The sequence below is a fragment of the Pipistrellus kuhlii genome, unplaced genomic scaffold (assembly GCF_014108245.1).
Source record: "Pipistrellus kuhlii isolate mPipKuh1 unplaced genomic scaffold, mPipKuh1.p scaffold_m20_p_61, whole genome shotgun sequence".
In the NCBI taxonomy this organism is placed as follows: domain Eukaryota; kingdom Metazoa; phylum Chordata; class Mammalia; order Chiroptera; family Vespertilionidae; genus Pipistrellus; species Pipistrellus kuhlii.
Genome location: NW_023425564.1, coordinates 1,302,071 through 1,323,979, shown reverse-complemented (window position 1 = coordinate 1,323,979; position 21,909 = coordinate 1,302,071). Strand labels below are relative to the sequence as shown.

At 46.4% G+C, this 21,909-nt stretch overlaps 1 protein-coding gene across 2 annotated transcripts in view; it reads right to left on the bottom strand.

The window, feature by feature from the left end:
- Positions 1-21,909, bottom strand: part of SHC3 (SHC adaptor protein 3) — a 125,669-nt gene that overhangs the window by 68,410 nt on the left and 35,350 nt on the right. For both annotated transcript variants that reach the window (XM_045575030.1, XM_036420093.2), the window contains exon 2: positions 14,843-14,913. In XM_045575030.1, the coding sequence (XP_045430986.1) occupies positions 14,843-14,913 (71 nt within the window). The remainder of the gene's footprint in view (positions 1-14,842; positions 14,914-21,909) is intronic.

Below are 21,909 nucleotides of genomic sequence, written 5' to 3'. Positions count from 1 at the left end.
ATGTTCTGTAAATGTTAACTATTGTAAATCCATCTGACCCAGTGTGTCCTTTGGAGTCACTGTTTCCTTGTTAAATTTTTGTTTGGACAATCTATCTAGTGAAGCTAGTGGTGGGTTAAAGCCCCCTGCTATGACTTGTATTGTTGTCAATCTCTCCCATAAAGTTCTCTATAATTTTTTTGTTTAGTTGCTCCGATATTGGGTGCATATATGTTTATCAGGGTTATCTCCTCTTGTTAGATCCATCCCTTTATTATTATGTAGTGAGCTTTGTTGTCTCTTTTTATGGCCTTCATTTTGAAGTCTATTTTGTCAGATATAAGTATTCCCACACCACCTTTTTTCCATTTCCATGAAATTTTTTTTCTCATTACTTCACTCTCATCCTGTGTGATTCTTTTGTTCTGAGGTGAAATTCTTGTAAACAACATATAATTGGGTCATTTTTTTTTTTATCCATTCAGCTACCCTGTGTATTTTGATTAGAGCATTTAATCTATTTCATTTAAGGTTATTATTGACATTTATTTATTGTCATTTTAATTCTGTATGCCTATATTTCACTCTCTACTTTACAGTAGTCCCTTTAGCATTTCTTACAGTGCTGGTTTAGTGATGATAAACTCCTTCAGCCTTTTTTTATCTGGGAAGCTCTTTATTTCACCATCTATTTTGAATGATAGCCTTGTTAGATATAGTAATCTTGGTTTCAGACCCTTGCTTTTCATTACCTTGAGTACTTCATGCCATTCCCTTCTGGCCTGTAGAGTTTCTGATAAGAAATTGGTTGACAGCCTCACGGGAGCTCCATTGTAGGAAGAAATTGCTTTTCTCTTGCTATATTTAAGATTCTCTTTGTCTTTAATTTTTGGATTTTAATTATGATGTGTCTGGGCATAGGCCTATTTGGGCTTTTCTTGTTTGGGACTCTCTGTGATTCCTGGACTTATATGACTTTTTCCTTCATCAAATTAGGAGAATTTTCTGCTATTATTTCTTCAAACACATTCTCTATCCCTTGCTCATGTTCTACTTCTTCTGTCACACCTATTATATTAATACTTTTACATTTCATGTTGTCCCCCACCTCCCTTAAGCTGTCCTACTGCTTTTAAATTGTGGGGTTTTTTTCTTATTGGTTCTCTGATTGAGTGATTATTTTCTACCCTGTCTTCTAATTCACTTGGCATCCCCTAACCTGCTGTATATCCCTCCCACTGTGTTCTTTATTAATACTCAGAGATTAGTTACCATGTCTTTTCTCATACTCTTCAGCATCTTTGCCATCATTATTCTGAACTCTATCTGATAAATTTCTTATCTCCATTTCATTTAGCTCTTCTTCTGGATAATTATTTTGTTCTTTCATTTGGGAGTTGTGTTTTTTTTTTTGTCTCCCCATTTTGGCTACCAGTTAGGTTGTGACTATGTGTTAGGTAGATCTGCTATACCTCCCAGTCTCTAGTGCAGACAGTTCAAACACTGTTTCTAAGTAATTAGATCAAACAAAGACTCAAATTCTCCAGAGACCTGCCTCTGCCTGTGAACTGATTATATTCAGTGGTGAGTAGTCTTGAGTTTTTTGCAGGTGGGGGGAGAGGTTTGCCAACAGAATGTTCAAGTACCGGTTTAGGCCTAATCCTGCAGGGGTCCCAGATTGCAGTGGTTGCAGGCTGGGCTGGGCAGGTCAAGGGCTGGGCAATCAGGCTGGCAGAAGAGGGCAGTTGGGAGCAATCAGGCTTGTAGGGGAGGACAGTTAGGGGCAACAATGCCAGCGGAGGAGCACTTAGGCATAGACCTGGCTGGCAGGGGAGTGGTTAGGGAGTGATCAGGCTGGCAGGCAGAAGCAGTTAGGGGCAATCGGGAAGGCAGGAAGGCGTGCAGTTGGGAGCCAGAAGCCCAGGATTGTGAGAGGGATCCCAGATTGGAGAGGGTGCAGGCTGGACTGAGGGACACACCCCACCTCCTGTACATGAGTTTCATGCACTAGACCTCTAGTACACGTATAATGTGGTAAAAGCCTACAGAGCAATTTCGACAATGTGGTCTTATGGTTCCCAATCTCTAGTGAAGGAATAATAAAAATAGAAATAACGTTATTAGCTACTATATCTTGAGCCCTCCCATGTAGTAGACAGCACCTTAAAGTGCTTTTCCGATATTAACTCAATTACTTCTCAACCCTATGAAGGAGGAAAAGAGGTACCCCTATAATTCAGTGGAAACTGAAACACGGAGAGCCTAAGTGACTTATACAAGGTCACACAGCTAGAAAGGTGTTCAGCCTGGCAGAAGTCCAATGTGAACCGTAGGCTGCGTTCTGCAAGGACAAAGAGACCCTTATGAAATGATGTATCTGGGGGGTGGGGAGAACGTGAGGCAGAAAAGGAGCAATCTGAGAGGTACATTCTTACACAAATGTGCTTCTGGCAGGAGGATGATAAATGCACGCCATGCCAGATGGTCCTTCAGGAAAGCAGGGAGCGAGTGCCACGTATTCATCTCATGGATTCTATTTAAACCATTTAAAGCCACTAAGTCATCTACACTCCCCATTTTCAAATTTTTGGATGAGTAGGATCACTTGAAGAAATTAATGGGCTGTTTTTCAAGGCTGTTTCATAGCTGTAGCTGCAAATGGTTCAGAAGGTTAAAGTACAACTTCTGGAACACTGCTTCTCAAAGAGGGGCACTCGGACAAGCAGCAGCAGTGGCCCTTGGAAACTTGTTAGAAATGCAAATTCTCCCCCTCACCCCAGACCCACCAAATCAGAAACTCAAGTAAAAGCAGTATGCCCAAGTAGAAGAGCCACAGCTCTAGAAAATGAGATGGTCTGTGTGTGTGCGTATTAAATCTTTGGAGACCTTGCCCCAGGTCAGAGCACTGAAGGAACACAGCCCGTGGCCCCTCCTGCCAGCCTGATGGGTTTTTAACGGAATGCATGATAGGGTGGAGCTCAGGGTAGGTGAGAAGTCCTTCCTTCTGCTGTGATATGAAAGAGAGGCAACAAAGACCTTCTGTTCCTGCTGCCATCATGTAGAGGTACTAGCAAGGTCTTTACCCAACCCCCTGCAGCAGAATCCCCGCATGACAACATCATGGCATTTAGCATGTTTCCTGTCCCCTCAGCCTTCAAAGTGAGATCTCTTAACCAACCAGAAAGTTCTACCAGGATACAGAGCCAGTTTAACAGGCTGCCAAAGAAACAAATAAGCAACCAAGTGAACAAACAAGCCAGTCTTGAGGGTTTGCATGTAAGAAAGACTCTACAAAGTCCTTGACTCACTCTGCTACCACTTAGACACTGTGTGAACCCCTTCCTCTGCATTTCAATGACATTTGAACTCACCCCACTCCCTGGCCCTTTCTTGCCACACATTCTACCAGATCCCATGCCTGGCCCTGGGCCTGCTGTCCAGCCACGCATGCCACTTGACCCTGACAGTCCTGCTGAGGAGACCGTCACTAGGAAGACCTCCTCACCCGGATTCCCAGGAGCAGGTCCCAGAGTTGGAAGCTGTCATGCCCTTGGGCCTCGCCAGCAGATACAGCTACACAACTTGCACCTGGTCTCTGTAACCAGCTGGTCAGAAAGGTCTGATGATGGCCACCCTGACGTAATGCTGACCAGTGTTTGAGACGAAAGGGAAAACAAAGAAGTAGACTGATGCCTGCCTTTACCAGTGCGGGGAGAGAAAGGAGAACCCGACTGGTCTACTCCAATGTTTGAGGCGAGGAAAGGAAGGCAGATCTGTTCCAGGCCTCATGAAGAGAAAGATGGCACCTCATCCTTCCTCCCAGCCCTCCACCTCACCCCAGCCCACCCCACTTCACCACACTTCCACTCAGCGAGTCCTTCCTTAGCACATCTGTCCTCTCACCCTGTAATCACACCCTTCCCTCCCCTCCCCGCCCCACCTGTCCCGATTCTAGCTCACCTTCTCACTTCCAGCTAGTTGAAGTGATAAGGCCTCATTCTTTCTAGATATAAACTATTCCTATGAAGTGTCTTGCTAAGAGCACTTTTATTACATTTTCTCTTTTATTTCATGAAATTCAATGATGAGTACTGAAACGCAGGTAAGCATTCCCAGGATGGACAGGATGGGAGCAGCACAATCTGCCGGGCCACCACCTGTAAGTGATCCTTTCGGGTGAGTGTCTCCCCACTGATCCCCACCAGATGGCAAGCATCTCAGCAGGCCCTGTGTTTGCTTTCATTCCCTCCGTAGACTGCTCAATGCCAGCATTCCGCTGTGGTCAGGAAGGACACTGGGGTTTAAGCGGTCCCCGCTCCCAGTGTACATGGGGGCTTCCCGAAAGATGCTGCCCTCCTGGGCACAGGGAAGCACTGTCTGAGCTTGCACACTCTCCAGGCAGTGGGTTCTCAGCCCTGCCACTTCCTCGACCCACGGCTTCAGTTGGCATAAACATTTCAATCCTCAGTTTCCTCATCTCCAAATGCACACAGCCTGCCCCCTGGGCTTCCGGGAGACCCCACACTCTCATCACTGTCTCAGGTTATTATGCAATTACCAACAGCAGATCTTTTTCAACTACAGAAATGACAAGCTCATATGGTTCGCCTTGACATGCTTCTTTTGTATATGTTCATATTCATTTTCTCTCTCCCTCCTCACGACCGAAGGCAAGCTGTTGTTTAGTGTCTTATTCCTAAGATCTAAACAGTGACTAGACATGGTATGCAATCAACAAATATTTGAATGAATGAATGAACGACATATTTAATGAATGCCTAGAACATAGTGTTAAATATGAATGTTATTACCCATGTTTCCCCAAAAATAAGACATCCTCCAAAAATAGACCTACTTATAGGTTTCCTTCTGAGTGAAATATAAGGCATTCCCCTGAAAATAAGGCCCCCCTAGGCTAAACATGAAAGATTTGGTCCACTGATTCTAAAGGAACCATTTAACAAGAAATTCAGGAATTGGATTGCTATGATGATGTTCCAGAAGATGATGACATGATTGTCATTGAACAAATGAGTAAATTCTTGATACTGTAGGATTCACAGTTTGTCTGGTTTGTTATTACCTGTATACCATACTACAGTACCGTATACAGGTAATAAATTTCCTTTATTTTCATTTAACAATAAATGTGTACCGCATTCTTCTTCATGGAAAAATAAGACATCCCTTGAAAATAAAACCTGGCGCATCTTTGGGAGCAAAAATTAATATAAGACACTGTCTTATTTTCGGGGAAACAGGGTATTATTATTATTATTATATAAGCAATTGGCAAAGCAGGAACATAGAACACTGGACAATATTGGCTCAAGTGAAAATTAATGCCAACTCTGGGAGTAGGTCCCAGAGTTGGAAGCTATCATGTTCTTTCGTCTCAAACACTGGTCAGCATGACGTCAGGGTGGCCATCATCAGACCTTTCTGACCAGCTGGTTACAGAGACCAGGTGCAAGTTGTGTAGCTGTGTCTGCTGGCGAGGCCCAACAAATATTACTAAATATTTTATCCTCTTCAGTAACTTCAGTTTATGGCATCAAACCAATCTTTCTTTTTTTATTTGGTGCTAATTTATTTTATTTTATTCTTCAGTTACAGATTACTTTTAATATTATTTTGTATTAGTTGCAAGCATTCAGCATAGTGGTTAGATAATCCTATACTTTATGAAGTCTTCCCCCTGATATTTCCAGTACCCACTAGCACCATACCTAGTTGTTACAGTATTATTAACTATACTTCTTAGGCTGTGTTTGACACCCCCATAACTATTTTGTAATTACTGAACTGTATTCAATTCCTTCACTATTTTCACCCCGTCACCCAAATGCCCCTCTGGCAACTATCAGTCTGTTCTCCATATCTGTGAATCTGTTTCTGTTTTGTTTGTTCCTTTATATTGTTCTTCAGACTTCATGTAAGAGGGAAGGGGGGCGAGGCTAACTCCTGACTCCATTTTGTACTTTGGGCAGGGCGGAGCTATCCTCCATTGTGTAACTGGACCCTAGCCCTCACCCAACCAATCAGGGTCAGCCAAAGCAGTGACATCACCACCCTTATAAAACCCCTTGACCTGTCGAAGTTCGGTCTCTCTTCAGCCACGCTGCCGGCGTGAGTGGGACAGAGCCCATGCTAGCATGGAAGAGGCTCTTTTGTTTATTACATCGGACTCAGCTCCCTGGTGATCACGAAGTCTGGGCGTAACACATGTAGAAGTCAAATCATGTGGTATTTGTCTTTCTCTGACTGATTTATTTCACTCGCATAATATTCTCTAGGTCCATCCATGCTGCTGCAAATGGGAAGATTTTGTTCTCTTTTGTGGCCAAGTAATATTCCATTATATATACATAACCTGTCTGAAGCTGCCCATTGTCCTCACCAGCAGAGAGGTGTGGACAAGGAACCTGGAAGGCTGGAGACCTAAAGCTCTGAAAGGTCAGAGCCAGCCACCTACTGTTTAGTTGAGACAATGGTAGTTAAAGCAACTTCCATCTTTTAGTCTCATGTAAATGCTTGCTGATTGACTATTATTGGAATTGCCTGCCTAAGGGCTATGGGTGTATCCCAAAACCTGAATAAAAGGGATAGCAAGGCCAGAGCAAAGCTGGGCTCCTGCCTGGCCCCCAATTCCCAAATTTATATTTTCTTATCTAGTCTCTTTCATTTGCATGCAGCATCTTCCAGAACCTGAACCCTGAACCTGAACCACGCGGAATGCGGGGGAGGGGGGAGACACGACACTCACAGTAACCAAACCAATTTTCTTTCAGCTAGAAAAAAACACCCTGTGTCAAATTGATTGACATTGTAATCATGTTGGTCAGTGATTACCATTATCCTATACAAATACTTGGGAAAAGTAAACTGCACAATTCAATTCCTCAGGTGGTGCCCAGCACTCGGCAAGTCTCATTCTCAAAACTCTCAACAGGCTTCAAGTGGGGGTTCCATCTCTCTTCGGTGGGTGAGGACTCCACCCCAGGGAGGGCAGGAGTGGGTGGGATGTGTGATAAGAGGAGGTGCTGGTTGGCACCCTGGGACACACACACCCCCCCCACTAGCCTGTTATGTTAGGAGCCCCACCCCCTGTACACAAGCTCTGCTCTGAGGGGTCAGGAGTCTGGGCTAGGACAGCTGGCAGGGGCCTCACTGGTGCTGCGTGCCTTCGGCCCTCTGTCATCCTGCAGCCCAAGCCCACTCTGAGCTGCCTGTGGTGCCTGTCGCAGTGGTCGCCCTGCCTCCAGGGCCCGAGTCTGGCCTCCACATCTGCGAAGCAGGCTTCTCCAGCACCCTCAGCCTGCTCAGGCCCCCAAAGTGTGGGCCCATCACTGAATTTAACTTAGTGGGAGGTGGTCCCCGGGCAGGGGTGCCAGCATCCCGCCCTCCATGGAGAATTCTGGGGCACATCCTGCAAGGACTGAGCCCTGCAGGGAGGAGTCCTGCTGTGAGCCCTTCCCTCTCCCTGCCCCGCCCTGTGCCCGGAAGCAGCGTGAGCAGCAGGGAGGCCTTGGGGAAGCAGACTGCAAGCCCCCGCCCGCCATGTCCTGAAGATGCCACGGGGCCAGACTGCGGGTGGTGCCGCCTGCCCTGTGTCCCCCGCCATGTCGGGCTCGGGCGCCACCCTCAGTCGCATCAGAAATACCGCACAGCCGGAGGCAGGGCCCGCGTGAGGACAACGAGGGGCTTTCCAGGAGTGTCTGCCCACACGCCAGGCGCCCTGAGCGGTCTCCTAGGTCTCCTGTTTCCTTCGGCTCCCATGCGGCTGGGGAGGCAGCTGCCCTGGGCTTAATGCTCCTTCTCCCAGAAGTCCTCCCGGCTCACCCACCCCGGGACCCTCCCCCGAGCTCTCCAGCACTTTTCGCCAGCACTGAAAGGGCTCTGGGCCTCTCTCCAGGGCGTGGCCCCTGGGCACCTGTAACACATGCACCCCTCTGACCGGCACATTCTTGCACGCAGACACCGATGGAGGAGATACAGGACTATTCTGGTTGGTGTTAAAACCCAAGTACCAACGTATTAATGGAGCTGAAGGACCTGCCTGCTTTATGAAGAGCTCACACCATGTGCAGGTAGCAAGCTGGTGTTTTCAAAAGGAATTTAATCTGAGGGAACACAGCCCCTCCCGCCAGGCCTCCCGCTCTGGCTGCGAGGCTGCAGGGGTCAGGCTGTGCCCAGAACAGGTGCATTCAGGAGCCCCAGGCCTAAGCTCAGGTCAGCCAGCCTCCCCGCCCCTGGCACGGGGTGTGTGTGTGTGTGTGTGTGTGTGTGTGTGTGTGTGTGTGAAGGGGGTGGGCAGCTGCTCAGCCTCCGATTCCAGCCAGCAGCTGGGGGTCACAGATTTGCTCTTTTTCTGGCAGCTCAACATTTTAGAAGTGTTAGCAGTGAGAAGGAATTCTGGGAGGTCAGGTGGGGCGTGGACAGAGGGAGCTGCCACATGCCACCCCCGAAGGGAGGGTTTCTTACTGGGCCCCTCGCAGCCTCCTGGGGGAAGGCTGGCAGAGGGAGGAGCGCAGAGCCACCCTGCCCGGGGCGCCTGGGCTCTGTTCTCCCGGCGGAAACAGCGAGCCGCACCCGGACATTAGATGCCCCCCGCCAGTTTCTCTCCTCCCCCCTTCCCCCCCGCCAGTTTCTCTCCTCCCCACCCTCCCCCCCGCCAGTTTCTCTCCTCCTCCCCTTTCCCCCCCCCGCCAGTTTCTCTCCTCCCCCTTCCCCCCCGCCAGTTTCTCTCCTCCCCCTTCCCCCCCGCCAGTTTCTCTCCTCCCCACCCTCCCCCCCGCCAGTTTCTCTCCTCCCCCCCTTCCCCCCCCCCGCCAGTTTCTCTCCTCCCCCCCTTCCCCCCCCCTGCCAGTTTCTCTCCTCCCCCCCTTCCCCCCTCCGCCAGTTTCTCTCCTCCCCCCCTCCCCCCCCGCCAGTTTCTCTCCTCCCCCCTCCCCCCCGCCAGTTTCTCTCCTCCCCCCTTCCCCCCTCCCGCCAGTTTCTCTCCTCCTCCCTCCCCCCCCCCCGCCAGTTTCTCCCCCCCCCCCCCCCCCCCGCCCCGTCCTGTCATCCCGCAGGCAGGGGTGTCCGGACCCTGGGCTCTCCCGGAGCAGCGCCTTACCTGCCTCTGGCCTCCTCCGCCTCGGCCGCGCTCCGCAGGCCGCCCCAGGTGGAGCCGCTAAAAGACAGACACCTCATTAGTGGTGATGACATGGACCTGACACTAATGACATGGATGCTGGGCGGAGGGGAGGGCGGGGCCGGAGGGTGGGCGGGAAAGGGGGCACAGGAGGTCCAGCCGGGTCCTCTGTCCCGGGAGGCCGCCCTGAGCTGGAAGACGCGGGAGGGATGCCGGCGGGGAGGGTCTGGGGCGATGGGGCTGGAGGTGGGCTGTGAGCGTCCTTACCTGGGGCCTCTCCGCCTGGGGCCTCTGCAGAGCCGAGGTGTCGGAAGCCGGAGAAGATGCAGCGGCGAGGCGGCGGCTCCTCAGGGCTGGAAGGTCTGTCTGTGCAGGAGGCCGGAGCCGCCCCTGGGACTGGCACAGGCTCCACATCCGAGCAGCACTGTGTCTTCAACCTCTGTCCTTTCCCACGTTCCCGGGTGTGCCTGCAGCTACCCGCTACCTGGCAGTGCCAGCCAGCACCACGTGGCACACACCCCTGCCAACCGGCCCCGGGGCAGCACCGGCCAGAAGGCACACCCCGCTCTGGGCTGAGCCCTGAGAGGCCTGGCCGGCCGCTCTGAACCTCCACAGGCGGGCGACACCTGAAACTGCCTCCAGAGCCCCATCCACACGCCTTCCGAAAGAAAGAGGTATGCCTTGAACAGGCTTTGATTATGGTTTTCAAACTGGAGGGATTTTAGGCATGTCCCTGGAGAATTTCCCAAACACCGGCTCCCGCAGCAGAACCCTCAGGCGGAAGGCCAAGCGTCCTGCTGGGGAGTGGACCAGCCCCCGGGCAGTGCTGGGGAAGGTCCAGCCCCAGCCAGGGTCTTCAGGGCCCATTGAAACTAGGACAACTTTTAAAATAAGAAAAACAGAAGAACCTAAACTGGAATCAATTGTTCTCTTTCTACAGTCTGGGAAATGTGGGTTGATGCTAGACTCCAGGCAGCTAGCCAGGCTCACCCTGACAGTGTAGCAAGTCCACGTGCCGCACAGCCCTGTGGGAAAGCAGCGTGGCCGTCACCTGGCTGCCCGCAGTGGGGAGGCAGCGGGCGTCCTGCAGAACCAGAACAAAGCCAGCAGTGCGCACTGACTGGGAGAAGCCCACCTTGCTGAGTGCTCTGGACGTAATCGTGTGTATACCTATAGCCTTCCGTGTCCTAAAAATGGCTTAAGATGACTTCCAATAATAGGTACAATGTAACACAATGAATAAATTAAAATGTGCAGATGAAGAAACCAAAGGGAGGGACAAAGAAGGGAAGGCTGTGCCCAGGGCCCAGGGTACACGGGGGCTTTGTAGCCGCACAGGGCCCAGCGGGTCAGATAGCGTGGACTCCCCTGGGCCTCTTCCTGGAAATACCGTTCAACTCATCCCCCAATTGGAATAGAGAGTAGTCACATGGCAGGACTTGTCACAGAGATGTGTGGTGTGATCAGCTGATGGTCAGGTTCAGGCCAGAACAGGCCAGATACTGGAGCAGTGGTTTTCCAGTGCTGTTGGCCATATAGCATCATGGTGAAATCCATGGCCTAGTCAGATGAAAGCAGAGTGTCTGACTGTTCTCCCGCTGGGGGTTTCCTCTCTCCTTGGGCCACCACTCTCAGCACCGCCAACTGAGACCCTTCCTCCCCTCCTCTCAGGGACTGCACAGCATGGTGTGAAATCCAGGCAGAAGAATGACCATTTCTTTTTTTATTTTTTTAAATTGATTTCAAAGAGGAAGGGAGAGGGAGAGAGATAGACACGTCCATGATGAGAGAGAATCATCGATCCGCTGCCTCCTGCAAGTACCCCTCTGGGGATCAAACCCACAACCCGGGCATATGTCCTTGACCGGAATCAAACCTGGGACCTTTCAGTTTGCAGGACAACGCTCTATCCACTAAGCCAAATCGGCTAGGGCAAGAATGGCAATTTCTAAGGGGTTTACACAGACTATGAAGTGGTGCTGGTGGTGAGGAGAGGGGAGAGCAGTTTCCATCAGCCAGAGGAGCAAGTTTGAGAAGCAATAGAATAGCCAAGAATCACAGATCTTGGCAGTGGGATTTATGATAGCTTGCAATAGAGCAATGTCATTGCAACTCTACAGGGTGTGGAGAAGTACTCTATGCCACATTCCGAAGCCATACTGGACAGGGGACATGTTAGCGGGTAAGGCCAGACTGGGTTTCACAAACAAGGGCATGTTGGGAAGCTATTTCCTTCTTCAGAAGCTATTTCTTCTTCAGAATTGCATCTCTGTCCCCTGAGCAGACTTTCATAAATACATCTCTCAGCTCCTCTCTGTACCACACCAGCAGGCTGACCCAGAAAGCAGCAGCTGCTGAGGCTACCATCTATACGACCCCAGTTGCTCTCATGCTCACAAACACACCCTTCTTTGAACACTGGGTCTTGCACCCACTAAGCTAAATACAAGCTCAGGCAATGAGACAGCAAACACTTGAACAAGGCTGCCTCTATGCCAGGCCCTGCCTGTGTGCATCAGGGGTAGAAACTCCTGTTTCTCACAACAGCCATTAGGGTAGAAATTGGTAGAGTTGGACTTCACATATAGGCTGACTCCTCACAGTAGGCACCAATAGTGTGAACAAGTCATCAAGTTCCTCTACCCAAAGTGTTAGTGTGCAAGGCATTTAATAGCCACAGCAAAGACTAAGCATACAACAATGGCAGCTCCAAGGTAGTTTTTAAAGTTATCTACTCGTGAGAGATCAGTAATCCATGAGTGGTGCTGTTGCAAACACTACAGTCTGTACTCAGACAGAGCATAAAACTACACTGAACTGACAAAAGGACACTTGGTTTAGCTGTCAGAACCTTCAAAATACATATATCCAAAACTTGAAAAAATGGAACAGATAAATAGAGATTGGTTATTTGTTTATAAAAGTACTAGAGGACTGATGCACAAAATCACAAAATTCATGCACTTGGGGGAAGGGAGTCCCTCAACCCAGCCTGCGCCCTCTCATAATCTGAGAGCCCTCAGGGGATGTCTGACTGATTGCTTGAATCCGCTCCTTTGCACTGCTGCCACTGTGCTTACCAGCTGTGAGCCGACTCAGAGCTTCTGGCTGAGCAGCACTCCCTTTGTGGGAGTGCACTGACCACCAGGGGCAGCTCCTGCTTTGAGCATCTGCCCCCTGGTGGTCAGTGCACATCATAGCGGCCAGTTGTTCCACTGTTCAGTCAATTTGCATATTAGCTTTTTATTATATAGGATTTTTTTATGAAAGATATAGCTAAAAATTTTGGAAACAGGTTTTCCTAGAATCTATACAATATAATTTAATTACAACATTATATTTCCCTATAACCTTTGAAGAATGCCTTTATTATATAGAGTTAACCACAGTGATAGAATTTAATCCTAGGCATGTTAACACTCTGTTACCTCAGAGGCCTTAAAAGCTCCACCATGTACCACATCTAGAAAATATTGCTGGGTATTTTTCTCCTGTATGCAAAGGCTTCTTTCTGACATTGATCTGTCATATTGTTTCCTATGAATGGTCTCCAGCTATTAACTAAGGTCATGTGATAAAAATTAGGTAAGAGCCCTGGCCAGTTTTGCTAAGGGGTTAGAGCACATGTGTCAAACACAAGGCCCGCGGGCCAAATCCGTCCCGCCAGGCCTTGCAATGTGGCCCACACCGCGCTGTCATCACTGCACTCCGCTGCGTTTCCATCACAATGACAGTTTATGACTGTTCAGTAAACCATTCGGCCCGCAATTTAGGCTGGATTTTAGATTTTGGCCCCTTCTCTGATTGAGTTCGACACCCCTAGGTTAGAGTGTCATCTCATGGCCCAAAAGGTTTTGCAGTGAAGGGCACATGCCTCCATTGCAGGCTCAATCCCAGCCCCCAGTTGGGGTGTGAGCAGGAGGCAACTAATCAATGTGTCTCTCTCACATTAATGTTTCTCTCTCTCCTGCCCCACACTTCTCTCCCCTCCACTCTCTAAAACAATCAATGGGGGGGAAAAAAAAAAGATACTCTTCACAAAGTCTAAGAAACACAAAGCAATTCTTGTACAACCAGATTTCAACACCAACTTTCATGTGTTGGCACTCTACTCAGCCCATTACACAGCTGTATCTTTATTAAAATGTAAACAAAATGGGACTAGAGGTCTGTTCCATGGCTTTCTTCTACAATACTATTTTCACCTCAACCCATTTGGGTTCTACCTCAAAGAGTGCTAAGACCCTCACCAAGGAAAGCACTGGGATTGTTCACCTGATCCCTACCCATACCTCTCCCAAGGAGCAGGCTGTGGCCGTGCCCCTCACAGGCCCCTCAGCCATTTGCATATGCATCTTTCCCCCAAAACTGGAAGGTACAGCAAAGCAGGACAGCCCACATTGGCCACCACACTGCACATACACAGCAGTAAATGCTCAATGAATGTATCAGGAAAATTTAAATGACATGAGTCATCTCAGAAGTAGTGGTATCTATAAAGGGAATTCGTTGAAAATTCTCTTTTAAAATAACTGCCACCACACAGGAGAAGGTGAACAGTGTCATGGGTTCCAGTATTACCACAGGCACGTGGCCAAGTAATCTGTCCACAGATGCTGCACAGCACATGCCTTGTCATGGGTAGAATGATTGACTAAGTAAATGTTCAAACTTTTCTATTAAATGCTCTCACTTCAAAATACCACTCTTTGGCCTTGGCAATTTTCAGACTATTTTCTACAAATCTGTGGAGATGGAATTTTCATTTCAGTGTAAATTATGAATGTTGGTGTATTCCCACTATGTATGTGTATCCTGAGTAGCTTTAGAGAAAAGACAAATCTTTTGAACATGAATTTCCTCATTGAGGAAGAAGAGGTATCTTGTGGTGCTTAAAACACAGAACCGAGGTGTTCACATTTAACAGCTAATTACTACAAATAATTGCTTTCTGAATCTCAATCTTTAGACTTCGCTAACCCAAAGATATACACACAGTGATTTAAATGGAATAAATATGAGTTGTTTTCTGATATCACAATTTAGATTAAATATAAATATTTCACAACTGCCAAAGCAATCCAAACAGCTTTTTAACAGCCTCATTCCTAGGTTTCCAGTTGTCCTGTTCAAGATTACTGGAATTGGCATTTTTCTAAATGAATAAACTGTATTAGGCTACAGATTTTATAAAAACAATGCTTAAACACAGAAGTGGCCCTCAGGAAGTTTCCAATCTAGTTGATGATGGAAAATAGTATGTAAACCTGTCCCAAGTCACTGACAATTGAGAGAACTGCTCTTTAAATTACTACGCCCATTAATATTACTATTTCCAATTTTGTGCATTTTGTTTTCTGTGTATATTGTTGGAAATTCTCTCCTGACATCTTGATTTTCTTTTTAAAGAAAATCAGCACATAAAATATCAATCTGGTATTAGAGTTTTAGTTATTAAAGAAACAAATATAAAGACTTAATTTGTATGAAGCTTAATTATAAAAAGCACTTGGAAGTGGGTATGACTTTCAGGGAGCCAGGTCAAGAGACACATGCCACAAATATGGATAAATATTTAGAAGTCTTGAAACACAGGGGTCCTGACTCTTCCCTGTCACCAGCACTCAAGGGACAACATTTCCCTTTGGACATTTCTAGGCTGCTACTCTCTGAAAACATTCCTTTCCTAAGTAAAAATCACAGGGGTCCGTTTTCAAAAGGGCTTACCTGGTAATTTGTGTTCTTGTACTGAAGTCAAGAGACCTCATTGAGCGTAGAACTTCAATGCACCCCAAGTACTGCAAGGGGAAAAAATGTAAATCATGAGCCCTGGGCGCTGAGAGGAAGAGACACCCCCTAATAACATCAAGGGCATTTCTGGGAGCCACATACATTTCTTTGTCACATTGAACTTCATATTCGTGGTGATACTTTATCCTGCTTCTATAATTGTGACAACTCATAAGAAAATATCCTGAGTGCTTAGATTGGTACTACACTCAACTTTCTGAAACCTGTAATATTTTCACGTTACTAGTATTTGGAAATACATTTTTTAAACTCTTGTTCAGGTGCAACTTATATGCCATAAAATGTGGAAATCTTAAACAGATAATTCACTGATTTTTTAAACACATATCTCCCCTGTAATCACCACCCAAATGCCAACATCTCATATTTATAGTCCTTTACAAGGCTTGTAGAAGTTTATAATTTCTAAAGAAAGAACAAGAAAACTAAAAATGTTGCCAATATTAAATTTAATTGTTTAAAATATGTATGAATATTCTATGAATAAACTAGATTGTCGTCAAATATGCTTCATTTTGATTTACCAGAAAGCTCTTTTCTGCATTATTTGACATAAATTTTCAGGAGGTCAATTTTCACATCTACATTTCTAGTTAATATTTTTATGTTTCACACATGAAAATGTGTGTGTGTGTGTGTGTGTGTGTGTGCGCGCGCGCGCGCACGCGCGTTCACATGCACGCATATATGCGTGCATATGTGTATATGAATATATGGACACAACTAAGGCTATAGATAAACAACTAGAATGGAAGAGATATAATATTTAGGTTCCAAAGTCCATGGAGAGTTTGAAGGTACAGATGTCTTGTATCAACGCTTTAAAATTTAGACTCAGCAAGAAAAGAATTTATGGTGTAATACAGAAAAGGCTGCATTTGAATTATTCAGAAAACCTGAATTTGAGTCTGGGTCTGTAATACCTTATTATGTAACTTTAAGCAAGAATTCTCTAAACCTAAGTCTCTGACCATAAAATGTGGTTTTTATTCCAACCATTGCATAGGCACATGAAACTTCTACCATCACGTCACAGTTATTTAAAGACCATCACCACCATCACATTTTTGCAGACACCATGACCGACATCTGAGATATCTGAGTTAGAAGACCAGCAATACTGCAGATTTGTATAACAGTGACGAGGACCATTGTCACAGGGCTATGTGACTACCACTACCACCAAAGTCACAGGCATGTAAATACCACTTCCACATATAGAACTATAAGAATACCATGAACAACATGGCAGAGTTACATAAGTAGCGTGATGTTATCACAAGTCATCTGAAAACTGTGAGCAATAGTGTAGGTTATGTGAACATCACAAGTGCTGTTATAGAGTTATGTGGATACCACTATCATTAAGATATATGAAGGTCATGACCCACTTTGCAGTTATGAGATGGCCACACCCAACACTGCCACAGCATCCCATAGTTATGTGAATACCACCACCAGCACTGTTACAAAGTGAAGTAATTGATGACCAAAGGAGTATAGTTGTGTCATAGCTACATTACTACCTCTCAAAGATATGTGAATACTATCATCACCATCTTTGGAGAGTTATGTAAATTTCCCACCCAAAGTTGCAAACCTAGGGGAATACTCCATGATCACCATCGCAAATGTTTGAATGTGACAACAACAACTTCAGATTATCGGAATACTGTGACTACCATCAAAGAGCTACTGAAAACTATGACCCAGGTTGCAGAATTATCTAATATCACCACCACAGGATAATGGGAATGCAGTGACAATATCACACTTATGCAATTACTACTAGCAACAATGATACAGTGGTGCGTCGCATAAAGAACGCCTCGCACAGCGAACGCTGCACACAAAGAACTTCATTTCATGATTCATACAACGAACTTCGTTTCACACAACGAAGTCGCCCGAGCTTCCACGACCGCTTTGCCCGAGCTTCCACGATCGCTGCCGATGTATTGCATCCTTCCGCGCAGGCACTGCAGGCAGTCGTTAGTCACTGCGCTTAACGTAAGCACGTATCGCGGCAATCGTTCTTCATTACGAATTAAATCACGCACGTATCACGGCAGTCATCCTTTTAAGTTAAACTCAATATTTTTTTTATATCATGGCTTCTAAAAAAAGCAGGAAGGTGATTTCTGTTGAAATGAAACAGGACAATGCTCAAAGGGAAGCGTCATCTGATAACGAGGAGCAACAATCAAACAATCAACCAATCCCAACTGCTGACATCAAGAACATCCTGGTCAAATGGAAAGCAGTTCAGGAGTTTACCAATGCCCACTATCCGGATTCAGCTGAAGCAAACAGGATCAACGATCTTTACTCCGATACTCTTGTCCGTTATTTCCGGCAGATGTTGGAGAAAAGAGAAAAACAAACGACTTTGGACAGGTTTTTCATGAAACCATCGGCCAAAAAGCAGAAAATGGATGAAGATGTGCAAGATTCGGTAGACTCTACTTAGTCTGTCCTAAAATTAAAAAAATGTGTGTTTTTTTTAAAAAAAAAATTATGTTTTTAGATGTATCTAAATAAAAATAATAACAAAAAATTTATCTTTTTTATGTCATCTTAGCATATTTTATGCTACAGAACGAATTATTTTTTTTAACATGTACAGTATTGTTATGGGAAAACGCGTTTCACATAACGAACTTTTCGCATAACAAACTTGCTCCTGGAACGAATTAAGTTCGTTGTGTGAGGCACCACTGTATTTGAGTACCCTGACCACCAACACCACAGAGTTATATTAATACCACCATGTTCATCACAAAATTATCTGAATGCTACCTATAGCTTTATAGTTTTGTGACTACCATGACCAAAATTGCAGAGCTATGTAACACCAAATCTACCAACATCACAGAGTTCCGTGAAAACCACAATGATCAAAACAGTCACATGAATAACATAAATAGCATTGCCTTGTTTTATGTGTCCCAAAGTCACCATTGCAGAATTATGTAAATATAAGCACCATGACCATCATAGAATTATGTGATGCCACCACACCCACCATCTCAGAGTCATTTGAATACACCACCTATACCATATCACATGTATGAGAGTATGATCAGTGCATATTGAAGAGGCACATGAATACCAACAACAACATTACAGAGTTATGTGACCAAAATCAATAACCTCAAAGTTGTAAGCACTACACTCACCCTTGCATTGCTATATGGAGACACACCAGTACTGCTGAGTTATGTGAATACACTACCACAATCACTGAGTTATGTGAAGATCGTGACAAACTGCAGTTACAGGATTAGTACCACCCAACACCATCAATTATGCGAAGACCAGCAGTTGAATACCACAACTGTCCTGGCAGATCTAGGAGAATATCACCACCGATGTCACAAAGATATGCTGGCACTATGATTGCCATCATAGTCATGCAAATACCTCCACCTCCATTGCAGAGTTTTGTGAATACTGTAACCCCCATCAAGGTAAACTTATGTGACATCCTGACCAAAGTTACAGATTTAGGTGAACATGTTAACACCAATGCCACCACCATCATAGAACTGTGTAAATGCAAGCATACCTCATTTTATTGTGCTATGCTTTAATTGTTTTCATCAACACTGAGTCAAGACTCTCTGCCAGCAAAAATATTAAAATTCACTGAAGTTGCCGAAACTGGTTTCGCTCAGTGGATAGAACGTCAGCCTGCGGACTGAAAGGTCCCCAGTTTGATCCGGTCAAGGGCACATACCTTGGTTGCAGGCACATCCCCAGTAGGGAATGTGCAGGAGGCAGCTGATTGATGTTTCTCTCTCATCAATGTTTCTGGCTCTCTAGCTCTCTATCTCTCTCCCTTCCTCTCTGTAAGAAATCAATAAAAACTATATTTTAAAAAATTCGCTACAGTCTTGGATGATGGCAAGTATTTTTAGCAATAAAGTTTTTTTTATTAAGGTATATACCTTGTGCTTTTAGACATAATGCTATTGCACAATTATTAGACTACGGTATAGTATAAACATAACCTTTATATACATTGGGAAATAAAAAAAATTCATGTGAGTCGCTTTACTGCAGTATTTGCTTGATTGTGGTGATCTGGGCCGAACTTGTTATATCTCTGATAGATAGCCAAAGGCCTGGTTATGAAAACACTCCCACCAGAATGACCACTGAGTTATGTAACTACTACAACCAACACCACGTGGGTATGCAAATACCACAACCAATATCATATCACTGTTTCAATACCATCACCACCACACTATCGCATTATCTGAAAAACATCACCACCACACCACTGCAGCGATGTGAAGACCATCACCACCACAACAGAGTTATGTGAAGGCCACCTGCGCCCACTTCACAGAATAACAAATGTCATCCCAACACTGCAGAGCTGGATGAACCTCAATCATTGCGGCCATGTGAATGCCATCATCACCAACTTTGCAGACTTAGTTGGCTAACACAGCCAACCTGGCAGAGCTATCTGGTTATGACCATCCTCAAAGTCACAGATGCGAGAGAGACATCCATTGGTGCCTCCTGCACGTGCCCTGACCAGAACCCAGCCAGAGAGGAGCCTGGAACCAAGGTCCATGCCCTTGGCCGGAATTGAACCCGGGACCCTTTGGTCCTCAGTCTGCGCTCTCTCCACTGAGCCAAACCGGCTAGGGCTGCAGCCACTTTTTAAATAATTTAAGTTTAGAGGCTCCAAAAATACTTCTACTCCCTCTACATTTTATTGTTAAAGCAAGTCACAGTGTCAGTTCAAACTGACCACCCAACAGTGTGAGTGTGAGGCTGCCAGGTCACCAGGTCCACCACTGGCTGAGAGACGAAGCTGCAGGTGTTGTTAGGATGAGCAGCGAGAGGAGGCGTGGTGGGGAAGGAGTGTCATCTCTGAATACCCTCAATTGTCTAAACAGTTATAACAAGAATGTGTTCCTTTTACATATACAACTACAAAATAAATTTTAAATAAAATATTTTCTACACAAAAAGACCGTGCCTAATAACATCGGATGTCCATGCTATGATGCAGAATTGGTCACAGAGCGGGTCAGTATCTGGAGGCTCTAATTCCAAGGCCCCTGGACCCGCCTGCCTCGTCCTCTGGGAGCGACTTTGCTCTGAGGATGCAGTGGAGAGCGAGGTGGTCAGGGAGATCGGGCACGCTCCCGAGCAGGATGCTCCTCATTGCGCTTTGGATTCCATCCTCCCCTCAGCTATGGGTCAAGGATGGCGTGACCCAGCCCAGCCCGAGAGCTGCAGTCCTGGGGCTTTGCTGGAACTGCTATCAGGAGTGACAGGCAGTGCACCTCCGAGCGCTGCACAGTGAGGCTCCGGCCCCTCCGGCCCCAGCCTCCCGGCCAGAGGGCACTGAGACAATCCATGGACAGTTATCCCTGGGGAGTCTGCCCTCAGTGACATCGCAGGCACCTTCTTCTCACTTGGAATCACGGTGCGTCATGCTTCTGATTTCTGAGCATGGTCCATAAATGGGGTGGCCACCTACGCTAGACCTACAAAGAGTCTATGATATCTTGAATATTGTACTGTCAGCATAATGAGAAATTTGCCTTTTAGGTTTCTGGTACTGGGCAAAAAAAAAAAAAAAAAAAGTGTCTCTGAAGTGAGTTTAAAATACCTAAATAATTGTTAATTGTATTTGTTTGTTGAGTCATTTTAAATTGCATTTGTTTGTTGACTGCTTGTAAAAATCTCCTGTGTTGTTCCGGTCCCAGCTAACGAGCACTCAGCGGCACCTGTGTGATGCTCCGGTAGGAGATGGGGCAGTCTGAGTGCCTGCCCTTGAAGCTGTCCCCGGTCAGCAGGAGCAATGTACCCAAGCCTGGCTGACAGGCCATCTGCTGAGAATAGGACCACGGCGTGCTGTCACAGGAGGGTAAGCGGATCTCAGAGTAGCACGCCCACCCCTCTCCTCCCCCCCCCCCCCACACACCCGCTCCCATCCAGATCAGCTATATAGAGGTTAGTTGAACTTTCCAAACTTTCTGTATCTGATCACTATTGTATGCAGGCCTCATCAGTTCAAATCCTGATTCGGTAACAGCATAAAAACTTCATTTCCTCAATATGACCTTTTCTTTCTTTCCTTTTGATTCAAACTGGCCTTGTCCAGCTTAGGAGCACTCTGACTTACGCCCCTTCCTCCCTTAATCATTAAGCCCTCAGGACAAAGCCCTCAGGCCAGCATCAGATAATCTTAGGCACAGTCTGGAGTCAAACTAAAGATAACATCTAGGCCTCAGTTATATTGGCTGCAGACCCAGAAAAGCGGAGCCACCCGACACACCCTGTGAGACCGGAGTGATGCCCTCACAGGACCAGAGGCGCCACGCACCCCCTCCCTAGTGCAGACCAGGCAGTAGAGACTCGACCCTAACCACACCCTGGCTCTCTTAGTCGCTGTGATTGACAATTTTCCCTGTAACTCAGCCCCAAGAAGTCACAGGGGAGCCAGGTGCGGGAGCCTCCAGGTTTGACACCATTTCCTTAAATAAACCTTTTTCCTTTCCCTGCCTCAAACTCCTGTTGGTCTGATTGGGCTTTGATGTAGGCAGCCTAAGAGACCTCCTTTGTTCAATAACAGTTATCCCATCTAATAGTAGTAACCTTGATTTTCAATCATTTTTAACTCAAATCTCCCAGAGCCTTGCTTTCCTTAACGGAATGACAACATATACTTCCTGGATTGGTTGTGACAATAAGACCCTACTAGTAAAGCATCTTGCACAGCCCTGACCTTCATGTGGCCTGAGATACTAGTAACATTCTTATTTGGACACTCTGGTCCAGGCTCCTCGGGGCACCTTCACACACACGGCTAACGACTCAGTCACAGTCCACACTTAGCTAACAATAACATACATTTCACCAGGTTTTATTTCTTCAAACTCCAGATGGCCTTGAGGATCCCAGAACTTTATGGCTTTTGGCTCCTCCTGTCTCCCGTGATAATCCCTGGA